This window comes from Acomys russatus, chromosome 11 (assembly GCF_903995435.1).
Source record: "Acomys russatus chromosome 11, mAcoRus1.1, whole genome shotgun sequence".
NCBI classification, from domain to species: Eukaryota; Metazoa; Chordata; class Mammalia; order Rodentia; family Muridae; genus Acomys; species Acomys russatus.
In genome coordinates this window covers 59,479,821-59,504,862 of record NC_067147.1, presented here as the reverse complement: position 1 = coordinate 59,504,862, position 25,042 = coordinate 59,479,821, and the positions used below count along the sequence as shown (strand labels likewise).

Below are 25,042 nucleotides of genomic sequence, written 5' to 3'. Positions count from 1 at the left end.
TACAGGCTCCCACAGGAGGCTGGTTCCTATTCCACTTGCCGCTGTCTGAAGTGTGTTCCTAGTGCTCATGTTTCCAGCCCAGCCCAGAAGCGCTACCCATGCCCTGCTTGTCGTGTTTTCCAAGAGGACTGAAGGCCAAGGCGCTCTGCCTTCTAGCACTGTCTGTCTGCTGTGCAGGGCACACAGTAAGGGCCAAACAATGAATGCCATGGCTGGTTGACACGATTTTGGCTGGTGTTTCTTCCGTGCAGGGATGGCGTGATCAACAGAGGTGTGGCACCTGATGACACTCAGACCATCTGGAGGCAGCTACTTTTCCCATGTATATATTCATATTACATCTCAATTGTCCCTTGTACCCTCCCATTCTTCCCTCCCCTCCCTCTGCCTGTGACTGAGGGGGAGCGCCTCCCCTATATATGCTCATAGGGTGTCAAGTCTCTTCTTGGAGTTCCTTTACTTTTTGATCATTGGGTACCAGAAGATACAAGTGTAACCCAAGGCTGATTTCCTGCTGAAAGCCTGACTCTGACATGGCCCCTGGGTCCTATCTAGTGTCTGCACCTGGCTGTGGCACTATTTTGGGAGGAGTGGAAGCCTTAGGAGTTGGGATCAAGCTAGCTGCAACATCTAACCAGCCATGAGCCATTTACAGCAATAGCTCTGCCCTGGCCTGTCTGGCCAGCCAGCATCTGAGCAGCCCCCACCTTCCATCCCCACTGAAAACCAGACACAGAGCAGCTCTGGCCACATGTTTAGTCCTCCAAAGCCATCGGAGTAACTCTCTCCTTGTTGGGCACTGCCACAGCTCTCCTACAGGGATTAACATGCTTTCCATCTCAGGGTCTGTTCTGGACCTGCAGTGTGCACCCTAGCCACTGTGGGGTTACAAGGGTCAACAGGCAGCTCAAGGGCACAACAAAACTCACACAAGAGAAAGGTTTTTGAATGTTAATTTAATCATACAAATACTCATTTACACGGTAAGGAACCCCTCATCTTCACCTCCTAGGCACCACGAGGCCCACCAGACACCAACCACTGTCCAGGTGGGAGGGGCAGCAGACTGCCCCCACATTCACCCAAGGAAACAAGGGGTAGCAGGGTAGGGGTGGGGACAACACATTAGTCTGCCTTTGTGAGCCCCAACAACTCTCACCCTTTCCTGCTGTGAGCTCAGGCTACATCTGGGGTCTTTATGCTCATGCCTGCCTTCCCACCTCGGCTACTAGCTGTCTTTGTGAGTGCGCCTGGTATACATGACAGCCAGTGCACACACAGGGAGAGGGCTGTCTGTAGAAAATGCCCCAAATTCAATTGTCCCCATGGCAAAAAAACAAAAACAAAAAACAAAAACAGGCATGCACACGTGCACACACGCATACACACCTACACACACCTCACTCCACACAGATTTTTCCCAGCCTGCACACACCCAGCCCCCCCCCCCAATTTTCTGAAACTCAGTGTGCGCCTCACCATATGGGTGCCAGAAGGGGTTCTCCAAAGAGGCGGCCTAGTGTGTATGAAGGTTCTAGGGGCTGCAGAGCGGGAACCAGGAAGCCGTGATCAAGGCTTGCGCGCCCGCTTTTCTGAAGGAGCTAACTCTCCAGGACGCACAGACACGGCTTGTTTCTGGGAAGGAAGCCAGGGTACCTGAGCCGTTACATTTGCCAAGTGAGATTGCTATAAGCAGGAAGGGGCACAAGATGGGAGGACACCCGGCGACAGTGGCCCATGAGGGAGGCGCCTGCTGGGAAACTGAGGAAGTATGTACTAGTAGGGGACAGATGGGGAAGGCTGTGAGGCAGGGCTGAAGCCTCTCGTGGCTCCAAGAGGACAGCTGGAGACACGCTGCTCCAAGGCCACAAGCAGGAACAATGGCCGGGCATGCATGTGCTCTAGGGTGGCAGTGTCCTCAGAGACTGGCATCAGTTGTCTGGCCTTAAAAAGGTCTGACACAAAAGCCCCCTGAGACGTGTGGCTTGGGCACCCGGTAGGGACTGCCTTGGCTAAGGGTCCAAGTGTGCAGAGGAAGTGAGTCCCAGAGAAGGCCCAGCTAAGTGCCCAGCTGCACTGCCCTTCTCCACCTGCCCCAGGGACCTCCTTGAAGAGACAAAGCTTATTGTCAGGCTGCTTTTTGGGGACATGGCAAGGTGAGGGGGATTTTCATACAAGCTTTTCTTTCATAATCAAGTATTTAAAATCAACAGTCTCAGAAGAGGATGAGGAATAACAAACACCCTGCAAATTTTGGAACTCAAACATCCAGACAGAGACAGACAGGCAGGCAGGCCGGCCAGCCCACACCCGTACCCAGGCTGGAGGACCTCCTACAGCCACTCACACCCTGGTCTCCCTGCTCTGCTCACAACCCTGGGGCACACGGGGGCTGGAGGCAGACAGGGAATGTCACAGCCACACCACATCCTGACTCTCAAGCCACTGATTAGGGAAGGAGGGTTAAGAGGGGAGACTTTGCATATTCTTGTATCTTTGGCAGACAGCTGTTCCAGCCTGGTTTAAGAGTCCCATGGTGACATCCACATTTCAGCCCATGTGGAGTCCATGGGACACTGTGGGCACCTGCCCAGGGAGCAGAAGCCTGTACCCCCGCTGGGCGGCACTAAGAGCCCCCTGCTGACTGTGGCTTCTCAGGCAGTACTCAGCACTGGGGCTCCTAGCTTGGGCTGAATCATTCCATAGTAAGTGGGCTCTACTAACAGGTTGTGAGAATGCCACAAGGACGTGTGGGGGAGATAGAGAAAGGAGCTGTGTGACAAGAGAAGCGGGGACAGTTCACATTGGCTGATGAGCGACAACCTTGTGTGCATGTAGCATGTGCACACACCCACTGAGGGCCGCTGCACGAAGGGTCAGTACTTATGGCCACACTCCCTCTCAGAATGTCCTCCAGGCTTCTGCTGGCCACACAAGGAAGTCCTTACCTCAGAGAGGCTATAAGAAGCCCCAAGGTTGACAGACACAAATGTCAAAGGTGTAAATCAACAAGATTAGAGAAAAAAGAGGAAGGTGATCTCTCGTTGGCAGATGCCACTGAAAACAAACAGGGTCAGAGACTCTGCAGTCAGGTGGTGGCACAGTACACACCCAGCAAACATGCCACGCCGGCCTCAGTGTGACGACCAGCTTCCAGAGCAAGCACGGTTCTGAAGGTGTGCTGCACCTTACAAGATAAACACCGGGAAGAGGGAAAACTAACATGTGCTCACAACTACAACCTCTCTGTAGGTAAAATAATTTGTTTAAAAAGATGGCTTATTTTCCCCCATTTAAATCTCCTCTCCTTCCCGAGTGAGCTAACAACTTATTAGACTGACGCCATCACCAAAAGCCAAGGTGGCTGCGTGGACTTCTCGGTCGCCTCAGCACCACTCCTGCAGTTCAGCATTCACACATGCACACTGAGTTCACTCAAAACTAGTCTCTTTCTTCCTCTTCTTCTGGGATTGGGGGGGTGGGTGGGGGTCTGAGCCAGGGGTCCGTGCGATGTGCTCTGCAGTCCAGAGGAACCCCCTGCCCTCTCCCCCCAAAGTCAGGCCTTCTGTCTTTTGTTAATTTTTCTTCTTGCTGACACCCGTTTAAGACTGGCCGAAGGGATAAGGCCCGTGGAGCCCCTGGAAGAGAGTGAAGACGGTCAGTGACAGACACACAGCGCTGCCTCACAAGCAAATGCAGCCCAGTCACAGAGGCATGGGGGTCACTGCCCTGGCCGCAGAGCACCTCAGACTGAGGACCAGGATGTGCCCAGTTGCTAAGTTTCCCGCTGAATCCCACACCAAGCCTCAGAGAGGAAAGGCCAGCCAGGGAGAGACTGCTCATCTTGTGACAGGCAATTCAACTAATGCCTACCTTCTTCCAGCTAGGCTATAAAATTTCATCCTTGACAGCATGTTCTCAAACCTCTGCACGGCAAGAGGATGCATAGATGAAGGCGCTTCCTGCCGAGCCAATGACCTGAGCTCAATTCCTAGAATGTACATGGTAAAACAACAACTGATCCCACAAGTTGTCCTCTGATTGTGACATGCATGCTGTGGGGTGTGTCACACACAAGACAAATACACACACAAGTTTAACAGCTGCTGCCTGTCCAGCACCAGACACCACACACAGCACCAGGACCTGCCCCTCTCAGTCCTTAATTCTCACTTCCATCCTGACAATGCCACACAGAGGCCTTCTAGGCGGCACTCAGAACCACATCTGAGGACCGCGGGCTCTGTCCCTCTTGCTGCGTTTCAAACCTACTGAGATGCTTACCTTCCTCACTCTGACCTGGGAAGGGGCTGGTTTTACTGTGGGCTTAAGCACAGCACATGCATGTGGGAGCCCACGGAGGCCAGGGGCAGGCGCTGGGTCCCTTGGAGCTCAAGCTACAAGTGAGTGGATAGAATCAAACTGCATCCTTGGCAAGAGCAGACAACTGCTCTCAATGCCTAGCCACCTGGCCGGCTCCTGGAATCCGTGTCGCCCTGCTCCCTCAGGCTTCCAAGTACTGGGATTACAGGCCCCATTCCAAAGGCACTTCCTCCGCTCCTCGACAGACTCTAAAGACTTCCATCTTGTCTTCCCTACATTAAGAACGAAGCTCTGGCAGGGTGAGCTTGATCCTGGTTTACAAAGTGAGCCCAGGACAGCTACGGCGACATACAAACAGAGGATGAGGAGGAAGCTCCGTGCTAAGGCAGCGCTAGCGCCACCACAGGACTGGGCTGAAGCTCGACACGTGCGTCCCCTTTCCTTGGAGGACTTAAACAGACCCTAAAGGGCTAAGGTGACTGGTGACCAGGCAGAACATGAGTGATTGGAGGAACCACGCTGAGCTTCACACTCATCTATAGAGCAGGCACAGCGGGGGCAGGAAGGCAGTCTCATGCCTCAGTGTGGCGCCCGCCTCGCTGAGTTGGTAACTGAAGAACAGGCATTGCTCAGAACACCTGGAGTGTCAGGCCTCTGCAAGTCAGGTTTGTCACAAGAGTTATTAGTTTTTGTTTTTTGGTTTTTTTTTTGGGGGGGGGGCAGTACATAGGGGCCTGGGCCCTCCATATGGCCACAGCCTTGGGAACTTCAGGAGTGGTATGGATGGCTACTGGAAAATATACAACTCCCCAGGCGATATCAGAGAGAGAGAGAGAGAGAGAGAGAGAGAGAGAGAGAGAGAGAGAGAAATGAGTGTGCGTGCGTGCGTGCATGCGTGGAAGGCAGCACAGAAGGGAGCCGGCCTTCAGGTCTTTGCTGCAATAGCACTTCCCACGTCACAAATGCTTCTTCACCACAGAGGGGAGCTAAGCTGGTCAAGGGCGCAGCACTGCTGAGGCAGGAAGCTGGTGCTTAGAATGACAGGCTGCCACATGTCTACGGGCCCTTGCAGTAGCCATGTCTCCAGTAGGCAAATGAAGGCTGCAACCACCTTGGCGGCTCCCCCAAGCACAGGCTCTCAGGTTCCATCTTGTGGGCTCTAGTGGGAGCCCCATGCACCAGCGGTGAGTGCACAGCTGAAGGCCAGCTGCCTTGACTCAGCTCTTCCCAGCAGCAGCTACTCACCCAGAACGACCCACAGAGGCAGCTTAGTCTCTTCAGACTGGGAACCAACACAATGCTCAAAGGTCAGAGCAGAAAACACCACAGGGGACACAAAGAGCAAGCAGCTCTTTGAGACGCCCCCTCCGCACACGGTGCCTGCAGCCCTCCCAGACCTGTGGCTTGTCTGGAACTACTTAAATAAGAACCAATGTGACTTCTAGTGACTTCTACAGAGCTGACCTGACTCCTACTTGACTAAGATGAGACCTAAGCACTGTGCTGGGACAGGGACAAAGGCGTCCACCCGGGCGTTGGACCCTCAGGCTGGCTAGTGTGGATCTTACTAAGTCGTGGCTGCCCTTGATTCTCTAGCCTAATAGCTGAGGTTCTATGTCTTCTGGAAAGAAAAGGTCCACGTAATTCTCTTTCAAACGAACAGTGTAGCAGGAAGGTGGCTTGGGGGACAAGATAGTTTCCTTCCCCTAAGTTATACCTTCACTTCAAGGAAGGAGCGAGCCACCTGTTTTGAAACCATGTTGTGACCTAACTCCTGGCATGCAGCGTTATGCATGTCACAAGCAGACCATGGAACACAGGCAGTACTACACCAGCTGCAGAGAAGACTGCCAAAGGCTCCAAGAACAGCATGTCAGGCATCGCCCGTAACCGAGGCACAGACAACGCAAGGCCCATCCACGCCCCAGACTTCACAGTTCTACAGCCTAGGGGAGCAGGCCTGGAAGCCGTGGTCTGCAGCACAGACAATGCTCACCCTCTGCTGACGTCTAGTGACAACTGTGCATGTGCTACATGGATGTGGAGACAGTCGTGCTGGGGACCTAGAGCTCATTGATCTAGCTAGATTAGCCAGGAGGCCCCAAGATCCTCGTGTCTCCACCTCCCCAGCACTGGGATTCAGGGACACACCACTGTCCCCCAGGTTTTATGTGGGTGCTGGGGACACAAACTTAGCCCCTCATGCTCCTGCACTTTACCCACCAAGCACCTTCACAGCCCTGACTTTGACTTGTAAGAGGAACAGAAGCAGGGCCTTCCCTACATTTCCCCTTGTGCATGCTGCAGCATCTGACCATGGCAGGAAGCTCGGAATTCAACTCTGACCAAACAATGATCAACCCATCAGCGTGGCGGAGAAAGCCACCCTCCTTTATAAGCACTACTAGGCACAGCAACCACTCCCTAAGTAAAGATTTTTCTTACTAGCTGGGCAGTGGTGGTGCACACCTTTAATCCCAGCACTTGGGAGGCAGAGGCAGGCGGATCTCTGTGGGTTTGAGGCCAGTCTGGTCAACAGAGCGAGTTCCTGGTCAGTGAGAGCTGTTACACGGAGTAACCCTGTCTCGAACACACACACCATTTTTACTGGTGGTCCCTTATTCACAATTGCAGAGAAATGGGTTTCTCCTTGGAGCCAGGGAAGGAGCAGCAGCTCAGGCCTGTAGTAGCTGAGGTAGAATTTTCCCTAAGCTTTGGAAAGAACAGTTGTCAAGAGTGTGGGCATCCTGAGCACAAACTAGCCAGAGAGCAGGTGGCGAGGCACTGCAGCCAGCCCACAGGAACACAAGCTCCACGCCCACCCAACAGAGATGGCTCCTGCTCGCCCTGAGGGGCCAGCTGAACCATCACAGCAGCTGCTTCAGGCCCTGACTGGCAAGCCACAGTATTTTTCTAAAGTATTTTATTATGTATGAATTTATCACCCAACTAACCCATCCTTACCATCTCCAACAATTTAAGATCTAGCAGTCATATGCTGAAGACTCAGCTGGGTGTTAACTTGCCCAGCAGGTGCTGCCCAGGGTCAAGCCTTAGTACTTTTGGGGGAAAGAATTGGTTCTCCTGACCCAGTTGGTAGAGCAAACCCAGCATCAATTATTGTCTCAAATGGTCTTCTCGATGCTGACCCTGTGGAGCAGCAGGAGTCATGGCTAGCCTGCGAGCTTCTGTGGGGAGCACCTATTAACACAGGAGTTCCTAAATAAACCTTCCAGAAGAGGGTACACAGTGAGTGTCTGAGTGCGTCCGGGATCTCCTGCCTGATTTTGGAGCATCTGTACGTACATAATGAGCTGGCTGAGGGTGGGACCCAACATTAAACACATTTATATCTTATGCATGGCTTACTCTGAAAGGTAATTTTTATTTTATTTTTATTTTTTCAAGACAGGGTTTCTCTGTGTAGCCTTGGCTGTCCTGGACTCACTTTGTAGACCAGGCTGGCCTCGAACTCACAGCTAACCACCAGCCTCTGCTCCCAAGTGCTGGGATTAAAGGTGTGCACCACCACACCTGGCTTCTGAAAGGCAATATTATGAGGCAGTTTAACTTTTTTTTCCTTTGGAGACAGAGTTTCTCTGTGTAGTCTTGGCTGTCCTGAACTTGTATAGACCAGGCTGGCTTCAAACTCAAAAGAGATCTGCCTGCCTCTGCCTCCCAAGTAATGGGATTAAAGGTATGCCTCACCATGCCAGGCTCAGTTTGACAATTTTTATACGAAACAAAGGTTCTGGTGTAGAGTTTTCCACTTGAGGAGTTCTGTTGGTATTCAAAAGTTTCATATCCTACCCGGGCGTGGTGGTACTTGCCTTTAATCCCAGCACTCAGGAGACAGAGGTAGGGGGATCCCTGTGAGTTCGAGGCCAGCCTGGTCTACACAGCAAGTCCAGAAGAGCCAAGGCTACATAGAGAAACCCAGTCTCGAAACATCCCCCACCCCCAAGTGTCATGTTCTGTATTCCTGCTAAACCTCCCACTTTTCTATTTGCACTGGGCAGGCAGAGCGAGGAGGAGGTGGAGGAAGTTTTGCCCTGACCCTGACTGCACACGTGAGGAGCTGGGCCCTGCTGAGGGACTGGCCACCCAGGGCTGCAGGCTGACCAGCACAACAGAATCCAAAGCTCTCAACTAAGGGAAATGGACTTACATGTTGGGATAACCCAACCAACAAAATCAAAATATTCAAAGTCAGCCCCTCTGCCCCCTGGGTGTTGAGGGAGGCTTGCTGACGACGGTGTGGGGGACACCTGCTTCAGGCTTACGGAGCATGTCAGGGTAGCCTGGACCACGGACCCTGTCAGACTGCTTAAATGGTTAACTCAGCTATCAGAGTGCCTGGTGAAGCCATTTTATGCTCATCCCTGTAACAGTTTCCCAGCTGTTTGAACTAATGTCTGTTGTTGTCAAGGGCCCTGTCTGTCCACCTACCCATCAGCCACTCAGTATCCCCACGGCCTCTGCCCACCTCAGCTTCCCATGACCAACAGCAGCTGCGAGTAGCCCATACAAAGCAGCCTTGGGCTAGAGGCCACATGCAGAGCGTTTCTGACTTCCGGTCCTCCAGACCTCAGCTGTCAGTGTGCTAGAACCACGACGACTGCTGGGAGACAAGCTCGCCCTGGCCATCTACTAGGGTAAGGACAGTCAAGCAGGAGAGGCGCCACCCACGGGTTTGGCCATGAAGCCCTGGCACTGAGCTGGGAGCTCTACACTGCTGAGCCATTTAAATTTCTCCACCAGCTGTCGACTCCCTCACATCACAACTGAGAGAAGAGAGGACGTTGTCTCCTCTGCTTGTCCCAGTCAGCTTTGCTGGTTTAATCTCGCTGTTCCCAAGCTGGGGACTGTCTTGCTAGTGGTGGTTCCTTTAACACTAAAAGTGACCCTCACCCTTGTAAGGCACTGTGGGGTGCTGGTCAATGTCCATGGACACACCCACCTGCAGTTCCCTCTGGGCCTTCTTGCATGTAGTTTTCCATCTTTCACTTCAAATCCACTATCTACCAAGACACCGCTTCCTTTACTGTCGGAAACATCACAGTGTTTTCTTTCCGAACACCTATGAGAACTTAAAAGTCAGATGGAGTGGGGCTGGAGAGATGGCTCAGAGGTTAAGGAGCACTGGCTGCTCTTCCAGAGGTCCCAAACTTGGTTCCCAGAACTCTCATCAATAGGGCTGCTTACAGCCACTTGTTATAACTCCAAGGGATGCAATGGCCTCTGCAGGTGTGTACACACACACACACACACACACACACACACACACACACACACACACACACGCACGCACATGCACGCTTGAAGAAAAATAACAGGTGCATGCCTTTAATCTCAGCACCTGGGAGGCAGAGGAAGGCACACTACATTCACACACAGAAAACAAATGTTAAAAATTAATAGAATAAAATCTGGAAAGGAAGAAGGACTGGAGAGGCGGCTCACATCTTTTCAGAGGACTGGTGTTCAGTTCCCAAGCACCCTTGTTAGGGAGCTCACAACTCTTATAACTCTCACCTTCCAGAGAATCTAATGTCCTCGTCTGTGTGGCACCTGCACATACATGGCATACGCATACAAGTCAAAAATAAATGCTCACATCTCTTCCCGTGGCAAGGCACAGCTGTGATCAACTGCTACCTCGCAGAGGCTGAGCATGGAGGTGGCTGACTTGAGCAACATGAAAGCTACTCTATGCCAGGCAGACAGCTGGCACTCAGGCAGCATCACAAGCAAAGCCCAAGTCCCTCGGGCCTCTTTAGGGGAAGGAGGCCAATTCTACCTGGCTACAAGAATTCCTTCTTACACTTTGTACAGCTCTGTTGGAGTACAGTCCGAGCAGTGGTGACGAAAGCTCAGCACCTGCAGCAGCAGATGCTTACCTGTGGGTCACACTTTTGTTCACGGACCCCACCTTAAAACCCCCAGCAGAAATTAAAATGTTGAACACAGAGCAGAGACTGAGCTATAATGACCAGTGTGAAATGAGCTGCAATCCTGATAACACAGCTGTCTCTGCTGCAGGCTCGCCCAGCGTCAGCAGTCTGAAACAATGCCCAGAGCCCCAAAACAAACACAGAGGAGCTGGACACCTTAGAAACTGTTGGTGCAAAGGACAGTTCCTGGACAAACTTCTCAGCCCCGGTCAACCAGCAATGCTATGTAACAAAAGACATTTTCTAGGGCCCATGCTGTTTGCTTAAATTATTTTAAAATGCACACACAGCCCATGCCAGCGCAAACACCAGCAGAGCCGGGGCCTTTACTGGCTCCTCCGAGCTTCAGTAGATGGCGTCATCATAACAGCATCAAGCCCAGAAGCCCTGACACACACTTTCTGTACAGAATGTGCTGGGCCCCAGAGCGGGCGGGTCCCTTGCCGCTGTCTTGCTTCCTCCTTGGCCATGGTTCTGCAGCTGACACAGGTGGGTGAGCAGCCTTCATATCTGACGCAAGTGTACAGACTGCCTGCAGAGGACAAGCCATTCTACTCACCAGAAATGTCATCACATGATCTAGCTTGTTTGGGCAATGGCCTACTACTGAGTACCTTGACAGTGTGGCAGGCCCTGGAGTACTGTGTAGTTGGAGAGAGCTCTAAGGGGCAGCAGGGTTGGCTCAACAGTTAAAAGTACTTGTTGCTCCAGAGGAGGACCAGAGCTCGATTCCTAGTGCACACACATGGCAGCTCACAAACACCTCTAACCCCAGTCCCAGTAGATCCGGTGATCCGTCTGTCCTTTTTAGGCACCAGGTATACATATGGTGCATAGACTTAAACTCAGGCAAAATATTCATACATATAAAATTAATTAATTTATTATTTAAAATAACTTCTAAAAGGAATATTTAAAAAAAAAAAAAAAAAAAAAAGGAAGGAGGAGGTAAAGGGGAGGGAAGGGACCAGGTGTCATGGTTGCAGATCTTTAAGCCCAGCTAAGGTAGATGGGTCTCTGAGTTGGAGGCCAGCCTGGTCTAGCCAAGACTACAGATTAATACCCTTTTTCCAAAAACAAAAAAAATTTTGAAAAGAAGGGGTGGTGGTGGAATAAACTTTGTTGCACACCCCAACACCGAAGAGGCAGAGGCAGGCAGCTCTCTAAGGAGTTTTTAGAATAGCAAGTACCAGGCCTGTAGGGCGACACTGAGACTTTGTCACCAACAACAGAAACCCAGAAAGCCACACTCATGTTTGCATTTTCAAAAGTACAGGGCAAAGGTGGGAACGTAGGCAGAGGTGGTGGTGGGCACAGGGGTGGGAACGTAGGCAGAGGTGGTGGTGGGCACAGGGGTGGGAACGTAGGCAGAGGTGGTGGTGGGCACGTGGGCACAGGGGTGGGAACGTAGGCAGAGGTGGTGGTGGGCACAGGGGTGGGAACGTAGGCAGAGGTGGTGGTGGGCACGTGGGCACAGGGGTGGGAACGTAGGCAGAGGTGGTGGTGGGCATGTGGGCGGGAACGTGCACATAAAGGGCAGCACCTGCTGCAAAGTGGAGGCAGGCGTGTGCCGACCACCTCACAGAGAAAAACACATGCCAAACACCAGCCTGCAGCTTCAGATACAGTTCAAGTAACAACATGAGTTCCCTGGGGTTCAGCCGCCTGCTGTAAAGGCTCTTTGCAACAGACAGGAAGGCCAGCACCTGCGGCCCCACAGCCTTGCACTTGTCCCTGCCTGTCCTGAACTGCAGCTGTCTTAGCGCTCTGGAAGGGCTCATGGAAGCAGAAACCTGATCGCAAGACAACTGTCTTCTACTCCCTCTTCCACACTCCTGTACGGCTTTCCATTAGCAACTGTCCAAACTGGGCTCCTTGGCCTCAGAGCTGAATCAGTGTGAGAATGCACTATCCAGAGTGTGACCCCTGGGATGCAGGCCATCAAGGTGGAAGGGTTCACTCAAACGGCTCTGGTCCTCACCAGTACTTGGGACAAATCAGCCACACCTGAGCTGACAATGAGGCCAGTCAACTCCCAACAAAAGCGAGGAGGCAGCTTTCAGAATCTTTGGAGCGGGTCGGCATACACTTCCCCTTGGAGGCTCTCCCAGGGCTGCAGCTGGGACGTGCGCTCTCACCCAGAGCTTAGGACTCTTCAGTTCTCCACTGGCGGATGTGCGGAAGGAGAGGGCCCTCCAGAGATCTTTGCACTTTCTCCTCCCAACTTGAACAAGCTCAATTCTGCTGCGGCGGCAGCAGGAACCCATCTGCCGAGACTGTGCACAGGCTTCCAAGGGCACCATGTCCTTCTCTAGCCTATTCCCTGGGTAATTCCAACCCACTGCCAATGCAGTGCTTCCAACAGCAGCCCGAGAGGCAGAAGCCCCAGCACACACTGGAGGCCAGGCTGACCGCAAGCACTCTACTGTAAACACCGCATGGCTTGTTTGCTAAGAGTTAAGAGTTCGGGAGGTCACTGTTCTAAATCCTCAGGGATTGGAATGCTGTGAAAGTGAGACACCACAGGCAGCTCTACGTTAGTGTCTCCTCATCGCAGGTCAACGCTGCCTCTTTCCTACCTTGATGGTACTGGTCACCTCGGTTCATGTTGGCCTCAACAAAGTTTATTCAGCCAACAAGAGGACCTGGGGGAAGAAAGCAAACACACCAACCCAGAGACAGAGACCTCTCAGTCACATGGCACGCACACTAGAGTCCTAGCTGTTTCCTGCTGGCCGTGTGACACTGGGCAAGGCATGCAGCCATTCAAAACTTCTGTTTCCTCACCTACAGGCAAAGTAACTGACAGCACGCCTGGGCATTTAGATTTAGGAGCGATTCAAAAGCAGCCCGCGTCACACATCAAGGACACATGTCACAATGTCGAGCACATCGGCTTCAAGAGCCAGCCAATCCTGTGTTCTCAAGTAAAATAAAGATACTTAGGCTTACCTACTGCTTTACTCACTTGCTGACTCAGTGTGCACGTGCGCCTGAGTACAATGCCTGTGCACATGTGTGTAGGTGTCCTGGGAGCACAGAATAGGGTGGGTGTTGGATTCCCTGGACCTGGACTTACAGGTGGGTGTGAGCAGCCTGACACGGGGCCCCGTGAACCATCTCTCCAGCCCCTTACCTTTGACTTTAATGTCTCTTTAAAAAATTACATGGTGTTCATGGGGAGGTGAGAAAACAACGTGGAAGCTGGGTCCATCCTTCCAACATAAGGTCCTGGGGATGGACCTCACGCGCCACACGTGGCACCGAGCACTTTAGCCACTGTCTCGGCATCAGACAGAGGCTCACTTGTATCCGTTTGAGTCTCACACCAATATGCATGTCTGCACATTAAATTTATTTGCCTCTATATGCATGGGCATTTTGCATGTACATGCAGTGCCTGTAGAGGCCATAAGAGGGAGCCCAATCCCCCGGGGACTGAAGGATACCTGTGAACTGCCATATGGGTACTGAGAAGTGAACCTGGTCCTCCTCAAGAGCAGCCAGCGCTCCCAACTCCTGGGCCATCTCTCCAGCCCCTTAGTACCAAGTATTTCAAAGCCATTTGTGATTCTTTCATTCACTCCTCTTTAAAGAAACATCCTGGGAACAACTGAGCCTACCCCCACTGCCCACACCTCAGCACCTAACGCTCTCTGTAGCACTGCGCATGCTCTGTCCATGTCCACTCCCAAGCCTCACCTGACCTTCATGACCCCTCTCCTTCACCACTGTGAATTCTTGGTTCCCCACTGACTGTTCTGCTGAGCGAGTCTGACTTGACTCTGAATTGCTCTCCCCTGGCTTTGTGGTCAACAGTGTGTCAGGGACCCGCGCTGCTGCTCAGGCACTCACTGACAGTACAGCAGTTACTCCAGCAGGTGGAGCCAACAGATGTAACTGGACACAGAAAACTCACACAGATGCTTGGTACTGTGACAACCACAGAGGCCCTGAGCTCTCTTTAAGATCTAGGTTTCCCATTATTAGTCCATTCTGTCCAAGTCTTCCTGGATAGAATCTCTAGCAGGAAGCTTTGTTTTTAAAAATGTATTTATTTACTGTGTGCATGACAAGGCACACATGTGGAAGTCAGAGGACAGCCTGTGTTTTCTCCTTCCATTATTTGGGTCTTGGGTTTATCAGCTCCTTTACTCACTGGGTCATTTCATACTACCTGTTACTTTTATTTATATATGTTTAAAAAACGATTAAAATTTTTATGTGTAAGCCAGGTGTGGTGGTGCGTGCCTTTAATCCAGCATTCAGAGGCGGAGGTAGGTGGACTTCTGTCAGTTTGAGGTCAGCCTGGACTGCATAGTGAGTTTGAGGCCAGCCTGTAACAACAACTTATGTGTACGGGTGTTTTGTGTGCACGTGTGTGTGCGCACCATGTGTGTGCCAGGTGCCTGTGGAGGTCAGAAGAGGGTGCTGGATCCTCTGCAAGAGCTGCCAGTGTTCTTAATGTCTGAGCCATCTCTCCAGCCCTGAAAAGTTTTGGTTGTTGCTGTTGTTTTTAAGATTTATTTATTATTTATCCAGTATTTGGTCTGCATGTGAGCCAGCACACCATAAGAGAGCACCCAATCACATTACAGATGGTTGAAAGCCACCACGTGGTTGCTGGGAATTGAACTCAGGACCTCTGAAAGAGCAGCCAGTGCTCTTAACCTCTGAGCCATCTCTCCAGCCCTAAAAAGTTATTTTTAAATGGAGGTGTGGGAGAGTAAAATAGCATAAGCTAGAAAATAAATTCAATGGCCTCTCCACAGTCTAGCACTTCCAAAAGCAGCAGGGCCTTACACTGTCTTGTGAATGTGTGAATAACCATCGGAACTGGCTAAGGAGGAGATGGTCCACGGCTAGAGATGACTCCAGGTCCTGAGCCAGGAATACCCAAAGACAACAATCATACTTAGTGCAAGGCCCAGCTGGACAAAGCAGTCTTCTGAAAACTATGAGTGCATGAGCTGCTCCTGCCAGCTCTCATCTGTCCATGACCTGAGCTGCATCAAATCTGCAATGTGACTTGGCATACTTGGCCAGGGCTGGCTGCTCTGCCTGCTGTAATAGGCTAGCTCTGGAGAGGTCTAGTTTAGAGAGAGAGAGAAAAAAAAAAATTCAGGGTTTAGGATGTAGCTCAGTTGGTAGGGGGCCTGCCTAGCATGCATGAGGCAGCGTTTTATGCCCAACCCAGCACAGGAGGAGGCAGGGTCTGTGAGCTCAGTATTTGTGGACGCAGGAAAACAGTAAGTATAGGGCTGTCCTCCTCAGCTATACAGCAAGTCTAAGGCCAAGCTACAGTATGAGAACCTGTCTCAAAAAGAAAAAAGAAAAATAAATTTTGTTTGAATGTTAAGATGTGGAATCTTAGCTGGGTGTGGTGGCACACGCCTTTAATCCCAGCATTCAGGGAGGTAGAGGCAGACAGACTGCTGTGAGTTAGGCCAGCCTGGTCTACAAAGCAAGACCAGCACAGCCAAGAAACCCTCTCTTGAAAATAAATAAATAAATAAAAAAGAAAAAGATGTGGAGCCTTGGCTAGGATGTGTGGAGCCAGGCCTGTAACCCTAACCTTGGGAAACAGAGAGGAGGGTCCTGTCTCAAAAAATACAGAAAGTGGACTCTTTCCTCAGTGCAGTTCCTGGCTGGCTTACTTCTATCCTAGACAGCTGACACGGCTGCACGGCCTCTGCAAGGACCACCCCATTGCCTTTAACACATCAATGCTGCACCCTCCTGAGTGAACAGAGCTGGCTCCCGTGGACTGACCACACCTGCCCTTCTTACAGCAGACTACCCTGACCTCAGAGGCTGAGGCTGAGTGAAGCCAATGTGCCACACAGGTGACCTGGGATGGTTCTGTCCATGCCAGGCTGTGGGGCTTGAGGACCTAGCACAGTCATGGGAGAGGAGTGCACAGAGGGCTGAGCCGTGACAACAATCCTAGCTTGGGCTCAGACCCAAACCCGCAGCTGGGAGTCACCTCCTGACTCTGTGGGAGCCACTGAGCTGGCACAGAGAACCACGGCGGCTCACATCCTACAGGAGTCTCTGACAACCAGGACGGTGACACCACAGTCAGTCCCCTTCTCACCTCCCACTTGTGGGGAGTCTCAAGCCAAAGCAAACTGTAAAGACATCAGCACGAGGATTGTGACAGAGTAAATCGTCAAAGCCAACAACATTTTAGGATAAAATAATCGAGCTTGGCTTTTTACTCGAGGGAGAACCCGCCTAAACCAAGAAAACACAGCAGGAACCTGCGCGGACGGTGCTGCAATGCCTCTCAGCTCAGTGCACTCCCGCCCTGAAGCACGGCTACAGCATGGCTGGTGATATTTTGACAGTTTTAAAAATATGAACGCTGAAGAGCCTCAGTTTTCAACACTCAGATCAGAGCAGAGACAGAAGTGAAGTGCACACACATGGGTGAAGCAGTAGCCACAGGACACGGGGACAGAGAAGGCTTTTGTGTCGATGCTATTGATAGGAGCTGAGCGGTCTGGAGCACTGCTCTGAGCAGTGGCGCCCTAGTATTCTAGGTTTGCCACGAAGGAGCATCACAAATCCCAAGGCCCACCACCTGCCCCTTCTCCGAGGGCACCTACCTTACTGTAAGTCACTACTGATAAGTTGTTTGCGTGACTGCTGGGGGACAGAGTTACAGAGTTCTGTGACAGTCTCTCCTGATCTTGCTCGGTTTGGTCAGGAGCAGGAGCCCATGTGTTTTTGCTGATCGAGTCGAACCCGGAACCCCCAGGGTCTTTTAAGTTGTTTTCATCTGATTGTCGGTTCTTTTGGGGAGAGGCAAACGGGTTGAAGTTTCCTTCTACCTTGCGATGTGGCTGTGTGTTGAATTCCGTTTCAAAAGATGACAGCTGTTGCGTTACTCCTAAAAGTCCACCCACCTCCACACTGAGAATCACCCAGATGACATCTGAAACAAAAAGGCAGCTTGTATCAATGCCAGGCACCCCTTAGCCCAGGGTAATCACCACTGAAACCCAAACCACTGGGAAGAGCCACTCTCCACAGTCAGCTCTCTGAAAGCTGACGTGCCGTGTGCATGGCATGTGCTTCCCTGCCTCCAGCAATGCCAAGGGCAAGCTCCACACAGCCCTGTGCTGGGACCAACAAAGCTGCACGAAGGCTCCAGCTGATGGTGACATATGCAAGTCAGGACCCAGAGCACATGCAGAACTGGAAAGCTCCAGCTCATAGAATGAACCGTTCTGTGTGGCTTCATTTCACCTTGCATGTGCTTAATTCTGAAAATCCTGGGAAGGCAGAATTCTTAAAGCTAAAAATCTTACTCTTTGTTATGACTAAAATCACACTTAGCCCTTGTCTCACGTGGGAAGCAATTTAGACTGAGCATGTGCTGTTCACAAAGAGAAGTGAAGGCAAAGGCATTATAAATAATCAGGATGGACGTGTAAAAAGCGCAGTAGGCAAACTTACGGGGCATCATGGTTTCTAGCAAGTTTGCTGAAGAGTCAGAACAGTTCGGGCTTTCTAAAACAACCAAGTCTTCACCAGCACTGTTCTGTAATGCACGGAGACCTGACTACACAGAGCCATTACTTTTTTTGTTTTAAAGATCTAATTTATTTTGGTTTGGTATGTACGAATGTTTTGTCTGTGAAGTACAGTGCCTGCAAAGGCCAGAAGAGCTGTGGGTGCAGGGAACTCAAGTTGGTTCCTCTTCAAGAGCAGCCAGTGCTCTTTCTTAACTGCTATGCCATCTCTAGTCCTTAAATTTTTTTTTTTTAAAACAAAGCTGTACAGGCCAAGCACAGCAGTGGCTGCCTTTAATCACAGACCAGCCAGGACTACACGGGAAGTCTTGTCCCTAAGTAGATCAGTACCATAAGATAACTGGTTATAACTTTATCTCTGATTTTTTTTATTGTCAAAGCTAGGGCTCAAACAGGAAGTAAAGGAACTGTCTCCTTTGATGCTAAAAACAAGTGTGAAGAGCTACTGGAAGGCTATGGAAGGCAACCTAGGTTTCAGTTCAGCTATGCAGACTGTAGTGAGAAGGGGCAGGGAGGAACTGAGGCCCATCCTTAGTGTCTCACTGGGGTCCCATGAGGAGAGTTCTTACAGTGCTGCACTGCCCACCATAACACAGTTTAGTGGTTTAAGAGCTGAACTGAGAACTGGCCACCCAGGAGCTAGGCATAGGAAGCAGAGCTGCAGCGACACCTGCTGTTTGTATCTGGAATTAGCAACTCTTTTTTCCTCTGAGAACAAGAGGTGACAGCCATCAACCAAGCACACTAACAAGACTCCAGTTCACTGTGTTCCAGGCACACATTCCAGACATGTAAATAAACTGGCAAATGCACTCGAGAGGCAGACACAGGCAGGTCTCTGGGAGTTTGAGGCCACTTTCGTCTACATAGTGAGTTCCAGGACAGCCAGAGCTATGCAGAGACCCCCCCCCCCTCCGTCTCAAAACAAAACAAAACTGAAACAATAAACTATAAATCCTCATGCCAGCTACTGCCGTGGACTGTGTTCCTGAGATGGAGTCTATGTAGCCCTGACTGGGCTCAAGTTCTTACTCTCCGAGGAGGCAGAGCCACTATGTTCAGTTAAGACATCTTAGATGAAGCATGCCACTTTTATACTAGGTGAGAAGACTTGAAATCAACACTGAATAAGATGGAGTGATGTGGGCCTTAAGGGGCAAGCTGGCAGCAGGTCCTGAGGAAGTCACCCCACACCTTCCTAAGGTAGCTTTCTATCTAGTCAACACGTCTTGTCTGTGTGCATCTGAGTAGGTGTAGAAGCCTGTGGGAGCATGCACGGAGCCACAGTGATGCCAGGCGTCTTCCTTTTAACACTCATCTCTTGAGCCTGGCACTCTCACTGAACCCAGAGCTCCCGGAATGTCTAGGCTGGCCAGCTGAGCACACTCCAGGATCCGTCTGTCTCCGCCCAGCAGGCTGGCATTACAGACACGAGCCATCATGCCTGGCTTGAACCTGAGCACAGCAGCTACCTCACCCACGGAGCATCTCCCGCCCATGCATCCCATTCATTACAGCACAGTTGCTCCTGCTTCCTTCCCCTCTCTCACCCGTCTGGTGTAAAGTCTGGTCTGCGCTCAGCATGCTCAGGTGTGGTCCGGGCCTCACCCACAGCCCAGGAAACAGAGTGCTCATGAGAAGGAAGGCTGCCATCTGTATGGAGACTCAATGGTGCGTCCTCCCCGGCCTGGAGAGCTCCAACTTCTTTACACCCGAGCCACCTCTGCCTTGCCCGCTGGCTGATTCTACAGAGCAGCTGTGAGAGGCCTCTGATGGCAAGTCCGATGCCCACTGTGGGCAACCTCACTGTCGGGGTACAGCACTGAGCCGCCCGATCCAGAACGAGTCCTTCTCTGCAGATGAGCCCCAGGACGCTGACTGTTCCCAAGTCTGGTCTGAAAGTCTCAATCACTGACCTAAGAACTAACTGGTTGGAGATGAGGCAGCAGGTCAGTGTTGACTAAATACATGAGGCCCTGAGTGAATTCCCAGTACTATTAAAAATAATAATAATAATAATAATGATTAAAATGGCCTCTTTTGAAAAGAAAATTACAAACTAGAGATTGTATTGATAATATATAAAACAAAATATTTACCGGAGGATCATCCAAATAAACTACTATAGTGAAATGGTGTCACTTTCTGGGAGGACCTGGGGTCTAGAAGTGAGAGTGAGGAATATCCAAGAGCAGACCTGGACCTCTAGTGCAGAGCACACAGCTCTTTTAAAACTCACACTTGTTCATCCCCCGCAGGATGCTGGGAACCTGAGCACTAATGTAACTAAAGCTAGAGTTCAATCAGTCCCACTTTCAGGACTTCATATGCTTACGAGCTTTAACACCTTTAGCTAGAATAAACCAACAGGATACACTAGAAAAATAGCCAAAAAGGTAAATTCAAGTGCCAAGCAAAACCACCCTGGACTCAGTAGCCAAATGGGAAGCATGGCTTGCAAGTGTCTGGTTTGAAGGCAATTAAGGAAACATCCGTAGCCGGGTGGGCGTGGTGGCGCACGCCTTTAATCCCAGCACTCGGGAGGCAGAGGCAGGCGGATCACTGAGTTGGAGGCCAGCCTGGTCTACAAAGCCGAGGCTACACTGAGAAACCCTGTCTTGAAAAACAAAACAAGCAGAAAGTCACCCAAGAAGGACAATCTGAGTCAGACTTGGAGATGGAAGATGCTGTGGCACATGGAGCACACTGCCTCAGAGGCAGATGCTACACGCAAAGTATGGACACTCTTCTGTGGAAATACTTCACAAACTAGAAAAGAGATAACGCAGCTGGCCAGGACCCAGGCAGGGGCATCACGTGTTCATGGCCCGCCTGGGCTACGGCCTGACTGTAGGCAGTGTCAGGGCTCTGCTCAGAGCCTACTGTGTTAATGCATCTCAGCAACACAGACATACATCCTAGATCACAGAAAAGGTGTTTAAAACAAGCACTAACACCTTGTCTGCAGACCCAAAGCAGCACCCCAAGATGCAGTTTCTTTCTCCAGAAGATGATGAGATCACCCTGAAAGCTGCTGGGCAAGCACACCACAGATAAACAGCAACAGCTTCTGAAGGGAGCTGGCCGCACTGCAGTAAAGTCAGGGATACAGCACAGAGGTCACGAGCTCCACACACGCCAGTGAAGCAGCACAGAGGCAAGCACAGACGGGCACGGCCCGAGCCGAGCTCAGGCAACCCTCAGGAGCATGCAGCACGACGCAGCCAGTGCCCAGAGCTTGTATCTAAATAAAAGCACAAACGCTCTCAGGAGAAACGGCCCAGCTCCAGGGTGAGAGCAGGGAAACACAAGACAAATCTCAGTATCACAAGAGAAGCCATTAAGCAACACAAGACAGTGGGGACTGGGGGGTGCATGCCTTTAATCCCCACACTCAGGAGGCAGAGGCAGGTGGGTTTCTCTGTGAGTTCAAGGCCAGCCTGGTCTACAAAACAAGTTCCAAGACAGCCAGGACCACACAGAAAAACCCTGTCTCGAAAGAAAACACAACAAACAAAAGACCGCCCCCCACCCCCCAAAAGCTCAAAAACAGAAACAGTAGAGGCCTGTGACAAGGCATACATAAGCATCACACTGACAGCACACCCCCATGGCTACAGCTGGAGTAGGTTACGAGCAACAAGTACTACAGTAGTCGGTGACCAGGAGACCACAGGTGCACAGCAATGGCCGAGTACTTGAGGAACTCCAGACAATGCCCTGGGCACAGCCTTCCGCAAGGATGCACAATGCTATTCCCTCTCTTCCATCCCTCTAGGGATGGACTAGCGTCTCAACCTTCTGAGCGCTGTGACCCTCTAATACGGTTCTAGCTATGCGGACCCAACCATAAAATTATTCCGCTGCTACTTCACACTGTGACATTGCTATAGTAATGAATTTTAGTGTACATATCTGATATGCAGGGTATCTGACATTCGACCCTTGTGGGGTCACGGAAGCCCTGGACTAGAGCCAGCTGGGTGCTTGAAGGAGCTGAACAGGGAAAGGGAAAAACAGTAACTTTACAGCAGAAAGTCTGGCACACACACTGCTGAGCACAATGTGCTCATCTCCTGAAGCATGTGGCCCCAGTGCAATCACAAGATCACCAGGCAGTGCTGACAAGCGAGCTTTCAGGACAACTGACAGAACTCTTTCAAGACCACCCAGGGTCAGGAAAAGTGAGACTGATAAAGCCACACAAGAAAGGAGACTGGAGGTCACAAAAACAAGCGCAGCAGCCTTAGGTCAATTCCAGTGCGCTCTTTCGGCCTCTTCAGGCACTGCATGCAGGTGATGCACACATACATTCAGGCAAAACACAGTTTATAAATAAATGAAAACTCACACGGTGAGCATGAGGACATGAGTTTGGACTCAGCAACCATGTGAAAGACAGCTGTGGTGTGCACATAAACACTCAGTGCTCGGAAGATGGAGATGGGTGGACCTGGGGCTTGTTGGCTGACTTGGTGGGCTCCAGATTCAATGAACTCCACCATCTCACAACATAAATTAGGCTGGGTGACCACAGTGAATGACTTCACTTAATCCCAGCACTCAAGGGGCAGAGGCAAGTAGATCTCTGACTTCTAGGCCAGCCTGGGATACATATATAGGGAGACCCTGTCTCAAAACAAACAAACAAACAACCCAAATGAAAATAAAACCAAAACCTAGGCTGGAGAAATGGCTCAGAGGTTCTTCCAAAGGTCCTGAGTTCAATTCCCAGCAAGCACATGGGGCTCTATGATGAGATCTGGTGCCCTCTTCTGGCCTGCAGGCAGAAGACTATATAAAAAATAAAGAAATCTTAAAAAACAAAAACAAAAACAACCCAACACCCTGTAAGATAAAAAGCAACTGGGGAAGACACATGACATAGACCTCTGGCTTCACGTATGCAGGTATACACATGCAGAAAAAAAATTAAATGCTCAAATTATCCATCTGGTCCAGTTTTTTGTTGTTGATGTTGTTTTTTAAAAGATATTTATTTATTATGTATACAATAGCTGTGATGTATGCACACCTGTAGACCAGAAGAGGGCACCAGATCTCATTATAGACGGCCGTGAGCCACCATGTGGTTACTGGGAATTGAACTCAGGACCTCTGGAAGAGCAGTCAGTGCTCTTAACCTCTGAGCCATCTCTCCAACCCTTTGTTGTTGTTTTTTGAGACAGGGTTTCTCTGTGTAGCCTTGGCTGTCCTAGACTCACTCTGTAGATCAGGCTGGCCTTGAACTCAGAGAACTACCTACCTCTGCTTCCCCAGTGCTGGAATTAGAAGGTGTGCACCACTTCCACCCGCAGTCCGCATACTTCTTATTTTTGGTTGTAAGCCTAGCCATTAACAGCTGAGCCATCTCTCCAGTCCTAGTTCACATATTTCTAATGTGATGGGTTTAACTTGTACTAACCACCGTTAAAAGCAAAATGAATAGACGTGTGGCCCCACTGTCTCAGACCTGATTACGTAATAAGCTGGTGGTAGTCAGGAGCTCCCTAGTGACCACACAGGACATAGTGTTGGCTATGCCTGGTCTTCCTTCTGTTCAAAGAGAACCTGCTTTGTCTTAGATTTCAAGGAAGCTGCTCTCTGCCCATGGCTGGACTAAGGCAAGAACAAAAAGAACAAAGCAGTATAACCCGCCTTTCAATATTCGCTCCCAAGAGAGCTACATCCCTCTTCAGACGCAGATTCCCTGACAAACTCCGGGAAAGACCGCAGTAATGCAGGTCCTTTGAAATGCTCCTTCTCGGTTTCACTTTACTGGCTTTATCCAGTCCCACGAGGCCTAAACTGGACCAAAAATTTTCTCCAGCTCAGGGGTGAGCAGAGATTTGGGGGCCTAGTTAAGTGCTGGTGTGGGGCAGATCTGGGCTGGTCCTCTTTCAGCCACTGCCACCCTAGTGGCCCCTGCTGGCCAGATACACTGAAGCTGTGCACCACCTGGTGGCGGGTGTCATTGGCTCCTTCTGGGGTACAAAGAACACGTCTCTAGTTTATCTTAGTCTTGACACCCCAAAACACCACTCACCACAGCTCAACCAAACTATCCCGGCTCCATTCTAAAAATGAAGTACTGTCTCCTGTCAACACATGGAGAGTCATTAGTGATGTCTGTCTGGGAGCTGGGTGTGATAGCGCACCCCTGAAATCCCAGCAGGGACAGGTAGATCTCTGAGTTTGACACCAGCCTGGTCTACAGACTTGAGTTCTAGGACAGCCAGGACTAACTACACAGAGAAACAAAACAAGAATAAATGGTGCTTGTTCAGGTAAGCCCTTTCTGCCCCTTGCACCTGCGTGGTTACTAGTTCACAATGCCCGCTGCCTTTCTTACTGACAACAAATGTAAGCACGGCTTATTTTTTAGAGCAGTGTCAGGTTCATCATGAGAAAAGTGCACACGTCTCCTGCCTGCTCCGTGGCTGGCCACAGCACTGCGCCAGCTTGTTGAACTGATGAAGCAGAGGCCCTGACAGCACCCCAGGCCGCGGCTGCACTGTTCATTTTGGTGCTGCGCATTCTGTATGTGCAGGGTGCACTGCGCAGTCTCACCCTGCTACTGAAACATCTTCCTCCTGAGCCAGCCCTGGCAAATGCAGCTCTCCCACCCAGCTGGGCCTTTCTGGCTGAGCCTCTTTCATTTGAAGATACACTATGGAGACTCACCTGCGCCTCTTCATAATTATGCAGCCTGTCAGCAAGAGGCCTGCTGCGCACGGAAGCGATCTTCCTTTCCTCGCGGCTTAAGAGACTGGAAGGTATAGATAGCGCCTCATCAACCTGTCCTTAGAAAACCCTTTCTGCCATCTGTGTAGCGTCTCCAGGGTATGTTGCAGAGCCTGTGGAGGTTGTTTCAGCACCTTCTGCCTTTCTCTTTTCCAGATTATTCTTAAACTCTGTCTCTATTTAGGCTTGTGTAGGCCACGTGATGGTGATCAAGAGGATAAAGCTAGGAAAATGAAGACGCCAGTGAAGTGAGAAGACCTGTGTGACTGCTGTCATTTTGGAGTTGGGGATGCAGAGTGTGCACTGGAGAGAGCACAGAGGTGGATTACAGCGGCGTGTCTCTGTCTTCTGACAGCACTGCATTGTCCTAGTGACTACAGCTCTATGTTGAGGCTGTGGGTGTCACTCCTATGACATTCCCCATCTCTGGGGCTTTACTGTGCTTGATACTGCCCATGCTTCCTAGGTCTGTGTTTGGTG

At 50.8% G+C, this 25,042-nt stretch overlaps 1 protein-coding gene across 4 annotated transcripts in view; it reads right to left on the bottom strand.

The window, feature by feature from the left end:
- Positions 1-3,434: 3,434 nt before the first annotated feature.
- The window catches only part of Ilrun (inflammation and lipid regulator with UBA-like and NBR1-like domains), a 60,287-nt gene continuing 38,679 nt past the window's right edge, over positions 3,435-25,042 (bottom strand). For 2 of the 4 annotated variants that reach the window (XM_051153462.1, XM_051153464.1), the window contains 2 exons: positions 16,889-17,217; positions 3,468-3,638 (listed from right to left, as the gene is read on the bottom strand). In XM_051153462.1, the coding sequence (XP_051009419.1) occupies positions 3,603-3,638; positions 16,889-17,217 (365 nt within the window). In that variant the 3' untranslated portion in view covers positions 3,468-3,602. Of the gene's footprint in view, positions 3,639-16,888; positions 17,218-25,042 lie in introns of all 4 variants that reach the window. The other 2 variants (XM_051153465.1, XM_051153463.1) reach the window with 2 other exon arrangements.